Raw genomic sequence first — 19,204 nt, forward strand, 5'->3', positions numbered from 1 at the left:
ATGAAAACCGAGCACCCTGCAGCGTATCCCACTCGCGCCACACCACGTTGTCTTAGTATGCACATCAGTTCAGCTTATCGCGAAATCAAAACACCTAAGCCACTGCTCTCAGAATTCGTAATCGTTGACGTTTCACAGCACATACTCCAATCTACCTCCTAATGAATTCCCACTCTCTCTATCTCAGCAGCTAATAGTAATAATTGGATAATCGAAGATCCTAATATCCGGGTGCCAGAGATGTTCCATTTTCAATAAGGATAATCAGCTCTCAGACTCGAAGCATATGGGCCATTTGTTATCACTTGTATCCAATACGAGAAATCAAATATAATTTTCGCGTTGCAACCGGAACTGAGAAAGTAAGCCGGCTCGTGCACCTTCGTAGTGCCTTTAACGAAAGTGATGTTAAGCAGCAATACGTAGTATGGTTAGACTAATTGGTGTTTGTTGCCCAGTCGAGAAGCGAGTACAAATGGGTGCACCACGTTTAAAGTTGGATAAGCAATACACGGTGCGTGACAAGTCTAAAGCACACACGACCGCTGAAAGAGATAGCCGGACATGTTTTCTTACAGATATAAGATTTTCTGTTCACAAATTTGTGCGCTATTCATGAACAGATGGATGGCAGTTTTTACCTTTGACCAAATCTTCTTCCATCTTGCGACCATCAGCAGAATCGATTTGCCATTTATGAAATATGTATCCGCTTGGACAACCTAGCTCTGTGCAGTAACAAAGGCCGAGCTGAGCATGAAGAAAACTTGTGCACTTCATGACACAGCAGCTGCTAGCTCTGTCAAAGGTGTCATTGGGCAATCGTTTACCGCTACTTGACACGTTCCATCAAATATTTCTCGCTTGCGACTCTTTGGGTATAAGGAGTGCATGCTGATATGCATGAGAACGTATGTTTTCTGCCTCCTTCTTCCTTTCTCTTTTTTTTTCAACAGCGAAGACGTTCTTACTCGGTGTAAAATGAATGTCGTGACCCAACACTGTCATCATGAACTGGCTCGAGCTTTCTTCCTATTATTTTAATCGTGGGCTTTGGCTCCAGAACGCGCGCATCCATTTGTGAAGCGTATAGCAGGGAGGTCCGAAATTCAGACAAAGAAAGTAAGAGAGAAAGTAAAGAAAAGAAAGGAGGCAAGACACTGGTGAAAGGCATTCACTCGTGGAGGCGGGATTCGAACGTGCGCTTCCACGAACAGAAGGCAATCGACATAACCACTCGGCCATCTGGGCTAGCATGCAAAACATAGTGTACAGACACTCGTACAATATCATAAAGCAAAGGGGTAGAAAAGGTAGGTGAGGGGGAGGAGGAGAGGAGAAGAGGAGAAAGTTGAGCATATTAAAAAAATCAGAAAGTGAAATATACAGAGAAAAAGCGGGAGAGAGAGAAAAATAAAAAATCAACGAAGACAAAAGTTGAGAACAGACAGAGAGAAGCATTCGATAGAGGCGGAAATGCTGTATGCCCATGTGCTCAGATTTGGGTGCACGTTAGAGAACCCCAGGTGGTCGAAATTTCCGGAGTCCTTCACTACGGCGTCTCTCATAATCATGTGGTGTGTTTGGGACGTTGAACCCTACATACCAATGAATCAGACAGAAAGAAGCAAGGAAAAGAAAGAAAAACGGGAAGAAAATAGGAAAGAAAAAACTAAACGGAAACAACAAAACACAAGCCTAGTTACAACGTACCAATGTCTACGTACAACATGGCAAAACATAACAATATTCAGTAATAGCAACCACCCACGTTAGCTTAAAGACTTGAAGATCAACCACTTCGCTGTGCCAAGATTTTCGCGACCATTGCATACTTTTATAATTTTTCTTCTTATCGTTCTTTCTCTAGCTTAAGCTAGCCAGCCTCGTACAACCTTATTAGCCACTGTGCCTCTTCCTTAGCCTTTGTCTTGTTCTTTCTCTCGCTGCATCAAAGGCAACGCGATAGCCTCGCGTCGTACAGGAGAACTGGAGAAAGTGCCCATAAAAGTATGACATATAGCGTGTTCTGCAGGAAAACTTACAATATTATAAACAATGGTTTTCATTGCCCATTGACTTCTGTTATATGGGCATTCAATTGTCAAATTTGGTCACTTCTACGTACAACATCCACTCCCAAAGTTGGAATGAATGAATAAATTTTATTTAAAGTCCGGCAGTTTTTTTCGGGAATGGCGGGAGGAACAGGTATTACCCACTGTCTTGTATCACCCTCTGTCAATGACGATATTTAGCTAAATCATTTGAACAGTTTGAAGCCCATCATCGATGTAATGTAGACTAGAAAAAAATGTTTAGTTAAAGAGATGTTCCTATAAGAACTGCGGGAATAGACAATCTACATTAAGAAGATTGACTTAAAGCGAAATTATATGCCGCGCGCGTATTATGAAGGCTGCAGAATAAACCCCCGATAACAAACTAATTATTCGTTTTTAATATTTTAGATGATGACTATTGCGATTCTAAGAAAGAAGTTCACATTACGCGGCACATATTTTCTTGGACTTCACTATCATGCTTTCCACATCCTTCACTTCAAACCAACCCGTGAATATCTGCTCCTGCCTTTGACTTCCAAGCATCCATCCCGAAAGAATGATCATTGTGACACATCGAAATCTCCGAAGATAAACAGCGCGAAAAGCACGGCCACAAAAAATAAAACAGGACACGGGCTATGGATGGTTGTTTATCGTGGCCGTGTTTTAGGGGCGAAGCTTCTTAGAGTGTGGGTCTGTCCATCCTCCGTAGGTGTATGTAACCACTAGTGGCACATACCCGTTCTAAAACGCGTATCTGCCACAGGGGATGCGAGTAGAGAGATGGCGGTTCTTGTAGTGTTCACTAGATGGACGCATGGATGGATGGACCGACAGACTAGCAGACGGACGAGCGGATGGATGGACGCGCGGAGTGGATATGTGCCACAGGGGATGCGAGATTCGAGGTGGCGGTACATGGAGTGTTCACTAAATGGACGCACGGATGGACGGACAGACAGACTAGAAGACGGACGAACAGATGGAGGGACGCACGGACGTATGGATGCACGAACAGATGGACGGACTGATGGATAGACACACGCACGGAGAGAGAAACAGACGGACGCACGGACAGACGCATGTACAAACAGATGGACGCACGGATGGTCGCACGGATGGTCGCGCGGACGGACGGAAGTAAGAATGAACGGACGGATGGAAGCACGGATGGGCTGACGGACGCTTCGCCTCACTCATAATAATTCACTCCGTGGATAGGCCGTGATTTTTTTTGCATTTGTTTTTTGCGCTGCGTCATTTCGGTGTCAGTAACCTACTTACCCAGTGAACTACACTAATAAAAAATATCAGTGCAAAAGCGAGTAAGGAACTTGCTTGTCTGCTTAGTTTTATGTACAGTGTTGCTGTTTTTTCAGCCTACCCTATCAGTGACGCTTTAAAGTCTCGTCGTAAGTGCGACAATTAATTTAGTTCGTAGAAGTGCAAGCCAATGTTTATTCACAATCACGACGTCATAAGGGCTAAACAACCTACATGCACCTTTTCCCGTGCACTAAAGCTACTTACATTTTGATTTTTTACGGACGTTGGCCTAATCAACATCTGATGCGCTAAAATGCCATTAGAAGAAGTTTTTCTTCCAGTAGTTTGACATTTCCGGAACGAACAGTCTTGAAATGTTGCAAATGCACATTAAGACCAAAGCTATCCGTATTGAGACAGGCTGTCAGCTATGGTTATGAAAATACGTCACTCCTTCACCTTCAAAGATCCTAGCCAATCACCGTTGTCGGCCTTTTCTGAAGCAATGTATAGGGGCTGAAAACTGAACAGAATTCACTCAGATTTGTTGGGATACCAGTAGTAGGAGTCGCAAGTCACCATGATCAAACACTGGTCGCGAACGCTTTGGTTGTTGGCTTTGTGCGCGGTATTGTGTGCGACATTGACGGCTGCCAGACCAGGTAAGCTATAATCTACTGAAAGACTGACTCTAAGCAGAACTATATGCATAATATTTCATCAAAAGATCAATTTCGATACATAGCTGTTCGTATAGATATGAACATGCTGAAGCTATTTTCTCTCACATTAATGACGAACAAGTTGCGTACCAACTCTATGCGGCTTAGAATAACATGAATTTATTACACCATCTTAAACTTTCGATAATGTTAATAAAGAGGCATATCGCATCGATATAATCTATTTTTATGTAACTTTCACACGTAATAGATAAAATATATGGATGAGTAGAACAGGCGACAGTGCCACACTTGTGTTTTTTTTTCTTTTGGATTCTAGGTATAAGAGCTATATCACTGATGTGAATAGATTAAACGTTCTTTACTTTATTGTTATTAATAATGGTTAGAGTATAACGAAATAGAATCAAGAGAGCCGACACATACCACCAACTTATTGTTGCTAATAGAAACGTGTGAAAAATGTATTGTGCAAGAATGACGTTAACTATATGTGGGGTGGCCCAGCGAACTTGAATGGAGCTATATAATCGAATGAAAAAGCTCTTAATGCATACCACAGGACCTACAGCGCATCTTTCTAGAGGCTACCTTAAGCGATCTGGAAAAATTTGGGGTTACCAATGTTCTAGCAATCAGGAGACATAATAATGTTTGCAGTCGTAATTACGTTATTTTGCACGTGAAATGTTGTGTCATGTACAAGCCACTGCGTGGCCTCAGTGGTTACGCTGCTCGGCGATTGACCTAAAAAGTGCGTGTTCGAGCATTTTGATGGAGCATAAATACCCGAGCCCTGTACACCATGCGATACCACTGTACTTCAACAAACTCATGTGACTAATTTATCAGAAGCCCCCCGCTACGCTACCTTTCATAGCATCCCTGCACTTTGGAACGTTCAGCCCGATAAACGAAACTGTTCATGACATTCGAAAGCATCACGCACACAATTTGCAGCAGGGACGTAAGCAGAAGGTGTCTCAGTCAGAGCATTCCTAAAGATTCTCGGCACACAATTTTCGAGATCCACTTTCAGACCCATTTTCTTTTCCAGTCGTACTCTTTTGTAAACACCACAGTAAACGAAACAAGTAGTCCTTTGTTTTTTTTAAGAAAAACAATTACCAGGATAATGTTTGCGCGCAGGCCCACATGCTTTTTATCTCTTTGCTGGTGAGATGTAACACCCCCTAAAGGTATTCATGGCTTTGCTGTTGCTTTCCAAAGTCAAGCATGCCTCCTCAATACCTTTTGAACATTTCACAGTGATGGCCCCAACCACGAACAAATTAGCGAAGTGAGTGCGCGGCTGCATGCTAATAAAAGTTGTTATGAAATAAAGAACTTACCTGCAATCTAGCTAATGTGCAATCAGCAGAAACAGGAGAGCTACGATTCTCCTGTGCTGTTTGTTCTTGTGGTTTTCTGCGATGTTTTGTTACTTTCGATAGATGTATCACGTTATCATTCTTCACGTTAGATACGCATTCGAAAGGGTGCGTAACAGCTCTTGTCTTGTCCTTGCTTTATCCGTGCCTGATATAGTGACTTTAAGGCCCATTCATGCTCGAAACGCTCTACCCCACGACCAAGGCAGTTACGCCATCTATGGGTGTGTTTGCAAAGTGAAGCATGATATGCAACGCGGACATCATCTGTCGTCAGGCCCACTTCATGCAGAACCACTTCATATATAGAGCTGACTGTGCTCTCTGGCTTAGCTGGCAACCTCAAGGCAGTTGCTCCGCTATTCGTTACTACTATACGAGTAAAGCGTGGAAAGCCCAAGCGTGGAAAAATTAAGGCAGCTTCGTTCTAGTGGCGCTGAGCCTGAAGGAAGGGTGGAGCTAAATCACCTGCTTTCCTTCGATTAAGTTTCCTTTTCTTGTTTTCTCTCTGTTTATCTCGTCTTTTCTTTGTTTATTGCCATTAATTTCTTTCTCTCTTTTATTATATCAATCTTTTTATTTCTTCACTTTCATTCTTTCTCTTTTTTCGATTGCTTCTTGTTTTCTATCTTTTTCGATTGTTTCTTATTTCTCTTACTGCCTTTTTTTCTCTCTTGTCTCCCTGTAACATTCTTTTTATGTATCATATGGTGGTTTTGGGACGTTAAACCCCACATATCAATCTTTTTATGCATTGTTTTACGAAGTTTCCTCACCCCTCAGCATCAATTCATTCCCACCACCTTGCTATATTTTACTATACTGCCACGTTCCATTTCCCAAGTTTTTGTTATCGTCCCAAAACACCACAGGATTCTCAGCGCAAACCGCGCCTGCAGTTTTCGAGAAGGTTCCGGACTGTAGTAGATCATTTCGATAAGATCACGCCCACTGTGCGAACGGTACAGATTGTTCTGGAACCTACGCCACCGCCAGCGATAACGCTAGAACATTCGACGGCAAGAGTATAAATGCCGACGCGCTTCGCCGCTTGTCAGTTGTTGATCGAAGGCCGACGCTCCGTTCGCCGCTATCAGTCCGAGACTGCAATCTGTGCGAGACTGCTGCTGTAATTGGACTTTCCATTCACCGGGCACAGGTTCGCCCAAATAAACAGTTAAATCCCAACACGAAGTCTCCTGTCTTCGGCCACGTCACGACCACGTGACAATACAAATCAATGCTACGCCCTGCTAGCGTGACTAAATTGGCGAGTAGTTACAACGCTCGCTTTCGTATCTGCGTTCGCGGGTTTTGAATCGTTCCTCACCAAAGTCTTTTTTTTTTCGTTATGATTTTAACACGAAAGCTTTATATTGGAGTCGACCAAGACTTCACTGACATTTAAGCCCCAGATAGGATGTCACTAAAATGGACACTAAGGAGTAACACAAAACACTGCAAGAAAAAGCGCTGTCATCGGGAACCGCACCCACGATCTCTCAGCCCGCAACGGCAGGTGCTATAGGCTCTTCATGAACCTACTAGGTGGTGTTGGATTTATCAGTTCAGCTACCGGCACAGATGCACAAGGATCTACAAATGCGCCTTCTATCTCTCACCCGTTCTCTCTCACTCGGTGCTAGTACACTGTAACAATTCTCTTGGCTCGTGGGGTGGAGTGGTGCCGCCATCTGGGATCGCTGAAGTGAAGTACAGCGTCATGACACGAGCGGGCGCTGATAGGAAGCGAGTCGGTGACGGTGCAAATAGTGTGCCTCGATGCATGCATAGAAGAGCACCCATAAATGCATTCAAGGCAACCAAGATGCAGTTAGGGTATCGCCATACCAGAGAGAAATAGTGGCCGCGTTAGCATCGAGGTTGTGTTATGTACGCAGTTACGTTTGCCTTTCGCTTCGAGTTTGCAAGTGACGGCTCTCTGTCGAAGCAGTGCCACTTCCACATGTATGAATGCTGTTGCACCACCGCCTACTGCTTCAAATGCAATATCAACGCCAAATTAAAATGCTACACTAAGTGCCGTAGAAAGGCAACTATGTCGATGGGTGAATGTCTTGCTTTAGTGGAGCAAAACACACGTCAGCGGAAAGCCTTGTCGCATTCACGGCGCAAGCTACGAACTTCTGACTCCTGTGTGGTTGAAGCGCTGTGTAGTAGTTTACACAGGATCCCAGGCGTATATAGAATAATTTATTAGCAAACAAAGAGTCCACACATCGCTGTTTTTCTCTTCAGTTTACAACGCTTTGAAGGAGTGCACATCGAGTACCAGTGTCCATTACGCGCTTGTTTATGGATGCTATCTTTGCTCGGGATACTCGACAGGCTGAGACAAGGTATATGTAAACAGCTCCAGCTATTTAGAGGGTTCAATCATTTTGGGCGTTAGTCATGAGTATAAAGATGAGCCAGAAAGAGTAAACGAGCGTTAATCCATGCCAACCCTGCTATAGCTGTCAAATACCCATGGGAATCGTACTAACTCGCGTGTATGTCACTTCACCATAAACAATCAACAACTTCTGTGGAGAGAAGCTTTGCTTTCATATGATACCAATTGGAGTAACAGAGCGGTAGGACTTGTCTTTTTTTTTCTGTGTTACTTTCTATTTCTTCATTTATCTCTCACGCCCACAGCTTCTTTATCGCTCTCTCGGTATTTGCTCTCTCGCCGCTCAGAATTATTGCATACCACGCTGGAAAAATCAGCGCACGTGTTTAGGAAGTGAGAAGATGAAGGTGGGGATGAAGAGAAAGACGAGGCTGAAGACACTCCTCTGGCGAGCGCGGCTCTTTCGCCTGCTGAGTTAGCACTGTTATCTGTGGTTGGCCCGGCAACACTAAAATTCTCAAAATACAATGAAAAACGCAAATAGCCCAATATAGGGGCTTAACACGTAGCCTAACAAGTAGCCCAAAACGTAGCCCAGCATGTAGTGGTCTCGTATGTGGTTAACAATTGACTAATAATTTGGCAATGATGCAATAGTATAACAATGCTGAAGCAGCGGCGACGCATCATCAGCACTGATCCAAATAATTAGCCATTTCATAATTGATTTCTACCAAAAAAGGGATTATTAATAATTGCAAAATATACTAATTTGCACAATTGGCTGGTTATAGCGAAGCAACGCTGGCGTTGCCATCGTTTTTAGCTTTACAAGCCACTCACACCGTTCCATTTATGCTGGCAGCTAAACCCCATGCAAATGTTGGAGTAACTTCAGTATAGCTCCGAATTAACATTTCTCTGAATGCACCAGGTCCTTCGTTTTGGGACATCAGTGCAGGGCATAAGAAGAAGTGCGGTAGAAGTGCTTAAGAGGAGGAACATTCGTCGGGCTTCCACTTCTTTAAACACCACTGTCTTAATACTCCGTTCAGCTCACAGATACCGATGCGATATAGTGTCGCATATTTACGATGTCCACTGTCAATCGGTTTCTCATAAACTCATAGGCACGCTCCACTGGCTTCACCAGCTTTAAGGCTACTCTATGTGCACATTCCCCAGAAGGAGTAAAAAACTTTGTATTCAGCTTTGCACCGATGGCTCGACAGTGACTGGTGAATCAAAAGGGGGGTGATCGTAGCAAGTGCCTAAAGCTACGAATTTAAATTTTTCACGGGATTATGTCAATGGCTATGGAGCATTACGGCACTCTGCAGTGCAACTCAAATGGACCATTTAGAACACCCTGCAGTGTCTGTCATCAGCAATTATGTCGCGAGCGCAAGACCAAATTGAATTAGTAGGAAGATGGAGGTGTCGGGATTTAAATGATACAAGGCAAGTTGTAGCTTCCGAGTCGCTTCCAGGCAACTCTGGCTACCAAGAACCAACACAGCGGCAAAAATTCACTCACTGTTTGACATCACCATGTCACACATGTGATGGGATTTTCGCCCGGTTTTTCATCACGCCCGTTTTCAATATCCGCGTCCGACATTTAGAATACCTTCCGGTTCATTCCGATCCGAGACAACCCTCCTCTGCCACTTGTGGCTTGACAAACAGCCTTGCTTATTGAGTCGCAATAGCAGGCGGCGCAGCCTGAGATCAGCGGGCAACGGAGATAACCATTTTACATCCCATTTGTCATTGCCCACGATACAGTTACCAGGGACAGTCCGTCCCAACAAGGTAAACGCGCCTCGATGACCAGCCCCTTTCCAAGAAGTGAGTTTTGGAATGCCTGAACGTTCGAGCTACACACAAGAAAGCGAGAAAGGCAATGCTGAACTTTCTGCGGTTTATGTGCATTTACGCAGTGGTGCACTCTGTTGATGCTATGGCTGAGGATGATTAATTACGGTTGAGTGCTTTGTATTAGACGGGCTTTTAAACCACGCACTCATGCCACAATTACCATGAACTGACGCCTGGTATACAATACTACATTTTTGAGAAGCATTACTACATCTTTCAGCGAGACTCTTCACCCAACATGAAGCCTGTATAAGTATTTCTCCAGAAGCAATTTCAGCCAATGTCGCTGCTTTGCATGGCCCGGAAGAATACCTGAGTTCGATTGCTACTTGAACCACTGATTTTCATTCCTTACACCCGTGAGAATTTTTCGTTCTTCTACAATGTCACAGACGTGGACGGCGAAATTTCTGCGAAACGATTTTTTTATTTTTTAGTGTTGAAGCACTGTCATGCCCCAGCAGCCAAACATTTGCTTTGAAGTTAAGGTCGAAAGTATTCGTAAAAAATTAGGACCTTGAAACAAATGAATATTTTATGCATGTAGAGTATTTTGCTACCAAAAACATTTCGAACACTTTAGCTCTACCAAAGTGCGAAACATTACGGGGCGAGTTTCTCTTGCCATAACATTTCAAGTTGAATGGCCTTTTTTCTCAGTATTGTGCGCTTAATTTAAATGTGCCCAATGAAAGTGCAAGGTACTACGGTGGTACACATTACCACTCAGCATCCTTCAAATTCAATCGTTTAGGTTTACAAGATCCAAACAACAGTTTTAAACATTTATCATGGTTCATTCCAACATGAGAATTGATTCGACGTCTCAAACAGTAATTATTGAGGGCAACGCAAATGGTAGCCTGCTTGGTAGTACTTTAGCGAATGTTTGGTAGTGAGCAGTACACAAAGTAACCAGTCTGCAGCTGTCGATGCGAATAAGTTTTTTTTGTCAGTGTATATTATAAGTGATACTTTGTGGCATTTTTAAATGATTCCCAGTTGCGCATGCGAGCGAAAAAAAATATTGTTCCACTATGGTACGGGCAACGCGAATATTATTAGCGTTAAGCGACTTCTAAGACCATAATTCTGATGGGTACCAATATGTATTGATGCATGTTGCAAATTGTGGTGTTTTGTAGTACTCTTGTTTTCTGTAAGAAATTGATGAAGGGTATCCAGATTTAAAATATGAACAAAAGTCTTGAGTACTAAGCATAGTAGTGGTTTAGCCACTTTTTAAACCGCGCCTCAAGTACTGTCACGTACTGATTATTTCGTCACTGGTAATTGGCCCATGGCGAGCTCTATCACTTGTTGAAGGGCCTTACCACTAATAATAATAATACATTCATCGTCAGTTAAAGGGGTCTTAAATGACAAAAACTGCCTTACGAGGTAGTTATTCTGTTTCAGAACAGGCCCTAAGCAAATCTTTTGTACAAACGAAGACCACTGCGAATAAAGATCTTGTATAAATCTGCCTTTTCTATTGATGCATTCATCGAGTAAGGCTTAACGTCGAAGTTGCTCAGAATTCAGCTACCATTAGCGTATTGCGTATTGGGAGACAGAAAATTATGTGAGCCAATAACATTAAAAAGTGTGCTGGTATAACGTGGCACGAGAGGGCACAGGACTTGGCTGAATGGCTGAAGAAGAGAGAGGGCTTTGTCTTACAGCTGATTATTCTATTTTTGAACACGGATTCTTTTGTCGCGTATTACATCATAGCAATTGAATGCACGTTTAGTATTGACAGTTTCGCCTCCACGAAAAATAGGTTTTCACATTCAAATTCATGTGAGATAAGACGATATCTAGCAGCATATTGTTTTAAATTTTTTTCTAAAAACTTCATACAGATTCCCAACTGCAATCGGAAGAGGAAAATAGTTCCCACGAGGAAAGCCACTCCGACGAACATTCCAAAGAGGGAACGACTGGTATGTCACCTGAAGAGCTCCTCGCTGCTACGTGCGCGCGAGCAGTAAACGCTTCTTTACTAACATTCGATGCACTCAGCTTCTAGAGTGCTCATGTGGCCTTACATTTAGAACTACCAGTTTACACGCTAATAATATATTGATATGAGAACTACCTAGTGTCACACAACAGTTCACGAGAAGTGCTGCGTAGCGAACCAGATGCTGATATCTGATTAACCTACTGGCTTTCCTCTTCATCTCTCTCTCTCTCTCTCTCTTTCTCTCTCTCTCTCGCACTATACATTAGCTTGGATTCACAATTTAAATCACCCATGAATACAATGGTATACGATCACCGTCTACAAAAACGGTCAAACCTTCAAAAAAAAAATAGAGCACCTTGGTGGATAACTTATGGTATGTACGTTTATAAGGCACCGGTGTAAATCCTATACCATAAAAACTGATTCCATGAATCCACGCTGTCACAATGTGAATATATGTGAACCTAATGAAGGGCACTTACCTTCGGTGAAAATAAAATGCTCTTTCAAGGACGGTTTCACTGAATTTTGCGGCATTAAATACCTATTACGAACAGCACCATAGAAGTTTGTGCTCATCGGGGAAATTCTGACATCACGAAATTTAACACCAAGTCACAGCATGAATGCACATATAATGTACAGATCACGAATTTCTCGCCGCGCGCTTAGGCAGGCGTTTACACAGGGATAGTTAACCGCTGATGGGCCACTCGATTGAACCAAGCAGAACGAACAGTCTGCTTATGACATCGAATACGGACATACTTGAAGTGTTCACAAGCTTTTTCAGTTTAAGTCAACACCCTCGAAACGTCTCAACAAAGCCGGACAGACCCAATAAATCCCAACGCAAAGCATGCATGCTCAGTGGGAGGACACACAGCTGAGTACCTGCCCGAGAACCAGCTTTGGGTAGTGCGGCTGGCCGAAGGTGCACCAGGACTCGAGGTCTGGCCATCACCTCAAGATAAGGAGCTCAAGTAGCAGTATTTCCAGGTAGCAGTAGGTTTAGTCCCCAACCTAGCAATTGTGAATGAGAACCACGCCATTTTTTTTAAATCCTGGCGACACTTTCTTCCAATAATACTCGTTGTTGGGCTAGTTGGTGCATTGCTTCAGATGAAAAAATTTCCGGCCAATAAAATAACGCACACAGGAAACGAAGAAGGAGACAGGAAAGAGGCCAGACTACCAACTGTTTATTCACATATGCGTGGCTCAAGTATATATACTCATACGGTCACATGGTGAAGCTAAGTGCTCTTTAAAAAATAACCAAAAATTGCCCAAAGTAAAAAACTGACTCATAATCATTCAAAGCTTTCTTCGCTCTACTAATCGCTACAGATTACAAACAAGATTCTAGGAACGTGTTTTCCTTCCTGCGCAGTGTCACGGAGCTATCGCTGCAGCATGCTTCACCACTCTTTGCAATATGAAAAGCTTCCAAAATTTCCCGTGCCAATTTTTCATGGCTTTTGCCTAAAATCTTGATTTCGTTCAGCAGTGGCTTACAATTGCACTGTTTACAATGAAGGGCTAGATTGGAGCCTGTGCCTTTCTCAAGTGATTTGAAATGTTCCCAGGCCCTAAAATTCACACAACGCCCTGTTTGGCCTATGTATAACATCCCGCACGTCAATGGAATTGCATACACCACGCCAACAACACACTTCACAAAAACCTTCCCATGCTTCGCCTCACACTGAAACTTCTTCTTTTTCCCGATGCGTGCACACAAACCACCCAATTTCCTTGGTGCGGAAAATACCACGGACACTCCAAACCTGAACGCCACTTTTTTCAAGCCATGCGCTACACGGTGCGTATAGGGCAACACCTGTGGTATCCTCTGCTCTGGACCTGTCTGTTTGGTTTTCTTTTTTCCTTTCATTTTTTGTAGTAACGTTTCAGCAACAGCTGACAAAACAGAACTGGGAAAGCCAGCGTTTTTTAGTCTCTCTATCTCTCTATTTTTTCATCTGAAGCAATGCACCAACTAGCCCAACAACGAGTATTATTGAAATATCTTTCTCATACAGTGGGCCCTTTTCAATGTTCCTATCTTCAGGGTGCTCAAGTACACGTCCTCATCGGTCAAATTGCCACAGCTATATGCCGTGCAAGGTGTTACTCCTATTACCTACGAAATGGTCTGGTGCCACCAGAAATCGTGGCCTTTTTCGGAATGGCTACACCGTCTAGTGGACACGTTAAGCGTATCTGCCGGATCATGAAGTCTGAATTATGGAGGCAGGTTAGACTACTCTACGATTGGATTCGGGTGCTGTGCTGTGCTAGCGACGCGGCATGGATTGTTGAAGAAAAAATGAGGACCTTCAGGCGAATAGCAACACAGAACACCGAGTTCCTGTGGCAAGGAATCCTTCCGTTCTTGCCGAGGAAGGCTAGAAAGGCGACCACGAAACCTTGCAGTCTTGTTCTCCTGGACGGAGCGTCTGTTCCCGAGGGTGTTGCTGCCGTTTTGCAGAAAGGCCCGAAGTACAGCGTGCCGCCTACGATCCAAGCGCACGATCTACTCGCGTTAAACAGGAAGTTGGCTTATAAAGCTGGAGATGACAGTGAGCGGTGTCTGTTGGACGGTGTTGACAGCATCATGAAAACTGCGCGGAAAAGGGACCTTCTACCAAAAGATAGCACACGGCATGTCGTCTCCTACTTCGAAAGGAACAACCTTCGACTACTACAAGGAGATAAAGAAGGCGGATTCGTGGTGATGTCTGCGACAATGTACAAGGAAAAGGCCACTGAAGCTTTATCGAAGAACTTTGTACAGGTGAGCAGCAAAACTTGCAGAGTGAAGACTAAAGCGATAGCTATGTGCAACGGGATGCAGCTTCCTAGGTTAGCCAGTGACATCAGGAAATGCAAGAAAGGAACTTTGGACGTATTCTTCGTGGTGAAGACACACAAGCCACACATGCCATTCAGGTGTATCGTCAGTGAACGCGGTACTTGGTTACAACAAGTTAGCTCTTTTTTATTTGACCACTTGCGGGGGCTCGAGTTGCGGGACCCATTCTTAACAAAGAATTCGACAGATGTCATTGCTTTTCTAAAAAAGAAGCAGAAGGAAATAGGTTTTTTATTTTCTATTGATGTCGAGGATTTGTTCTACTCTGTACCGCATACAGAGCTGTTTAAGTCTGTCCGAGAGTGCATTGAGTGTAATGGAACTGTTGCATTTCAAAATTCTGTGGGCATTAGTGTGGACAAGTTTATGTCGCTCCTCGAGTTTTACCTTCGGGCGACGGTTGTTTCCTTTGACTCAGGCTTGTTTGTTCAAAAGAAAGGGATATGCATTGGATCTTGCGTTGCCCCTGTGCTGTGTAATATTTTTTTATCTTCCATTGACCGGGATTTAGAATCCACGTTTGACAAAGGCACTGTCCTGCAAATTTTTAGATACGTGGATGACTTTTTGGTAGTTTTAGCAGCTGATTTTAATCTGACTTATGACAACACCGTACAAAGCGTATTATGCTACTTTAAAAACCTAGGGAAAGGCCTGAGTTTTACGCATGAGGTGCCGCTGAACAATAGCCTCCAATTTTTAGACATAAACATTAGATGTTGTGATGGAAACGTGTGTTGGATGTATTCGCCAAGAGCAAAGAAAGAGCTGTTACCGTATAACTCTTCACACTCTAAAACGGTAAAGAGGGCCATCGGTTCTCTTTGCCTTGAATCTGCCCTGACAAAGTCATGTGAGCACATGCTTGAGACGAGCTTCACCGCCCAGATAGAGAGACTAAAAAACGCTGGCTTTCCCAGTTCTGTTTTGTCAGCTGTTGCTGAAACGTTACTACAAAAAATGAAAGGAAAAAAGAAAACCAAACAGACAGGTCCAGAGCAGAGGATACCACAGGTGTTGCCCTATACGCACCGTGTAGCGCATGGCTTGAAAAAAGTGGCGTTCAGGTTTGGAGTGTCCGTGGTATTTTCCGCACCAAGGAAATTGGGTGGTTTGTGTGCACGCATCGGGAAAAAGAAGAAGTTTCAGTGTGAGGCGAAGCATGGGAAGGTTTTTGTGAAGTGTGTTTTTGGCGTGGTGTATGCAATTCCATTGACGTGCGGGATGTTATACATAGGCCAAACAGGGCGTTGTGTGAATTTTAGGGCCTGGGAACATTTCAAATCACTTGAGAAAGGCACAGGCTCCAATCTAGCCCTTCATTGTAAACAGTGCAATTGTAAGCCACTGCTGAACGAAATCAAGATTTTAGGCAAAAGCCATGAAAAATTGGCACGGGAAATTTTGGAAGCTTTTCATATTGCAAAGAGTGGTGAAGCATGCTGCAGCGATAGCTCCGTGACACTGCGCAGGAAGGAAAACACGTTCCTAGAATCTTGTTTGTAATCTGTAGCGATTAGTAGAGCGAAGAAAGCTTTGAATGATTATGAGTCAGTTTTTTACTTTGGGCAATTTTTGGTTATTTTTTAAAGAGCACTTAGCTTCACCATGTGACCGTATGAGTATATATACTTGAGCCACGCATATGTGAATAAACAGTTGGTAGTCTGGCCTCTTTCCTGTCTCCTTCTTCGTTTCCTGTGTGCGTTATTTTATTGGCCGGAAATTTTTTCATCTGAAGACACTTTCTTAGCGGGGTCAAAAACGCTGTCGATCGGTGGTCGAGCCTCCTCCCTGCAAATGACGACATATACTCAAGTGATCGAGCCATATAGCCATATTAAAGTCTTTTGGCTGATTCGGGCATCATGAGCAACACAGTTACTGCGCCCCTCCCCCCCCCCTATGAAGGCGGCCACAAGGCTGCTCACCCACTAAAGATCTCGCTGAATCTATCCCTGCCCTGCTTAGCTTCCAGCAAGTTCGTTGGGATGAGAGAAGAGAGGAGGCAATCACAGCGTGCGACGATCTTTGTAACTTCATTTGTAATTAACGAAATCAAAAAAATTTGCTATGGTCGATAGTGAGGCCATTCGATGTTTACATAGAAAATAGAAAATGTTGTCCTTTTAGGTACGCGGCCGTTTCGACACGCCGTTTTTGCTCCTTTTCGTAGCAAATTTGCGACGCTTCACACGTGGCACGCTCCAAGAATCATTTGAATCAGCAGGCTTGTGGCAAAATATAGCTGAATTACCGACATTTTGATGTTAATAAACAGCGGATATGCTTGCGAAAAAATAAAACACGTTGAAACTATTAAATTTTCCGCATTAGCAGGTGCCTAATTAAACTTCCTTCCCAGCAGTAAGTTGCTACTTTCCTCTGGATAGTAAACGTGAAGCGTGTTTGTACCGCTAACACACTCACATTTTTTTGGTGTTTAGTATCGCGTCTAGGGATATCACGTTGGAAATGTATGCCCACGACGTTTGGTCACCTAGCTACAGTTTGCATTGTTCTCACTTCGCGCAAAACAGTTGTCCTGAGGGACACAGGGCAACCCTCACTTAGTGTTGCCTGCTTCTAATTGTGAGACTGAGGTAATAGTCGGGCACTGGCGTTATCGCTCTCAATGACTTGATTATCCCCTCCACTGTTTAGTTTCGTTATCAAATCGTGTATGGCATTGGAGGAGCGTATGTGTATAATTAGCTGTACGGTTAGGCTTCCACGCCTAGTGCCCGTGGCTTCTTTTCAATCGTGTGCGTACGTCATCAGCAGGATCAAAAAATCAGCGCGTGCACTACGGAAACACAATGCGAGAAGGATACAGTACGAGCACACGAGCACAGACGTACGATTGTCGTCGTCTTGTGTCTGTGTCATGCTCGCACTAATTTTCCACGTGCACGCACCGGTTTCAACTCGCCCACGTCTATCTTAATACAATGTGACATCATCAGGCATAACAGCGTGCAATAAAATACTGCGTTTCAAAAGCTGAAACTTATAGCGCTGCACACAAGCTACGGAAGACCTGGAACCACTTGTGACGTTCACAAAATTGGAGAATGTTAGAGCTTTGCCATCAAGAGCGGAACGCGTTAACATAATCAGGCGCCATTCCCGTTGCCTCCTCTTTGTCTTGCTTCAATTCGCGACTTTGTGGCCACCTCAACAATGCCGCTAGGGATGACTATTGTGTGCGGGTGGAATTGATCGTCGGCAATTCTTCTGTAGTATCGTTTGCAAGTTCAGTCGCGAAGTATCAATACATCATATTTCATCATTCAATGGGGTATGGATACGTATACTAAGCATACTTAGGGCTATTCATACGCGTATTTACGTAGATTTACTGTGAAACGGGCTCTTGAACGGTGCGCCGCGTTAGATTGTCCCACCTAGATTACAAATATTCGCAAACGAGTAAAGGTAGGAAATAAAAAAAATATTCTGATTTTAAATCCTCAAAGAACCGAGTATTTTCAGCACACACAATGTTGTTTTTTTTCTTGCAATAAACAGATTGCACAAGTTAATTCTATCAAACATTGAGACATTATGGCCAGACGAGCACTAGGCAGAACACTTTAGGCTAGACATGGGTTCTTTTCAGTAGCGTAGGCTTGGCTCACATGTATGCCATGGAACGCCAACGTATATTATAGTGCCTCTCTAAGCCTAATATTCAACAACCCTTAAGTTAGCGAATATGAATTAGCAGCTGGTGCTCGATTGTCTCGGCCAAACCAGCATTAGCATTGCTGGTCAACGAGTCCACAAATACAGACACAGAAGCGGTTCTTATGCAGGAAGGCCGGTGAAGCAGTCATGTGCCCCGCCGGTCTCGCTGTGCCGGCTTCTTGCCGCCACCGTCTCTGGGTTTAGTTTACAAGGAGCACAGCTTCTTGCAAGCCCAGCGGTGGGTGCCCATGGGTGTCATGTCCATGGCGTATTACGGAGTTTTGTAGACATATGTATATTAAAAACGATGAGACCACTCGCAGGCACAGGTTTTTCACCATGCTCGTAAATCACTCGCTTTGCACTGCCAGCCGTTTCGGATGATTCGTATTTGCATTCACCTTCGCGCTGTAGATGTTTGTCGACAATTGGCGCATGGAGAGAAAGCACCGATTTATCTGTACTTTAATATCTTTTATTATATTTATTATATTTATTTTCTGAGAAACAAATTTTGTGCGACGTTTTTTTTTTCTCTTGCGCCGGCGAAGCACTCACACTAGCTGCCGGCCGGGCTTGGTGGCAACGGCGTAAGAAGCTATACTTGGTATATCACTTCGAGGTTGCGGCCATTGACTTTGCGGGAACATGACTGCCGATGAACAGCTTACTTTTATTAGCGTTGTCAGTGTCCATCGCACTTCTTCCTTATTTGGCACATCTAAATGAGCTATCCGCTCTGTCTGGCCTGGGACAGCACTTATTTGGGCCAATCCGAGCCAGCAGCTCGATAGGAAGGAAACGTTATGGAGCTCCTTCGCTCGCTGCTCTTGTGCAAGTTGAATTTGCCTCTCCTAACAGCTTCGATTCTCTCAATCGTGCTTCGCTTTAACTCTGACGTGCAATCAATATAACTACACGGCCGAGCAGTGCAGCGTGGCAGAAGGTGATCGGCACCCAGTTACCCTCCCCGTTGGTTTCTTCATTCATGCAGCGTTTCCGCACGACGTTCACTGTC

At 43.8% G+C, this 19,204-nt stretch overlaps 1 protein-coding gene across 1 annotated transcript in view; it reads left to right on the forward strand.

Annotated features, from left to right (window-relative positions):
- Window positions 1–3,834: 3,834 nt before the first annotated feature.
- Window positions 3,835–19,204, forward strand: part of LOC142803770 (uncharacterized) — a 101,660-nt gene continuing 86,290 nt past the window's right edge. Inside the window, exons 1-2 of the mRNA XM_075889731.1 lie at window positions 3,835–3,994; window positions 11,512–11,592. Of these exons, the coding sequence (XP_075745846.1) occupies window positions 3,913–3,994; window positions 11,512–11,592 (163 nt within the window). The 5' untranslated portion in view covers window positions 3,835–3,912. The remainder of the gene's footprint in view (window positions 3,995–11,511; window positions 11,593–19,204) is intronic.

This window comes from Rhipicephalus microplus, chromosome 3 (assembly GCF_043290135.1).
Source record: "Rhipicephalus microplus isolate Deutch F79 chromosome 3, USDA_Rmic, whole genome shotgun sequence".
Classification (NCBI taxonomy): Eukaryota; Metazoa; Arthropoda; class Arachnida; order Ixodida; family Ixodidae; genus Rhipicephalus; species Rhipicephalus microplus.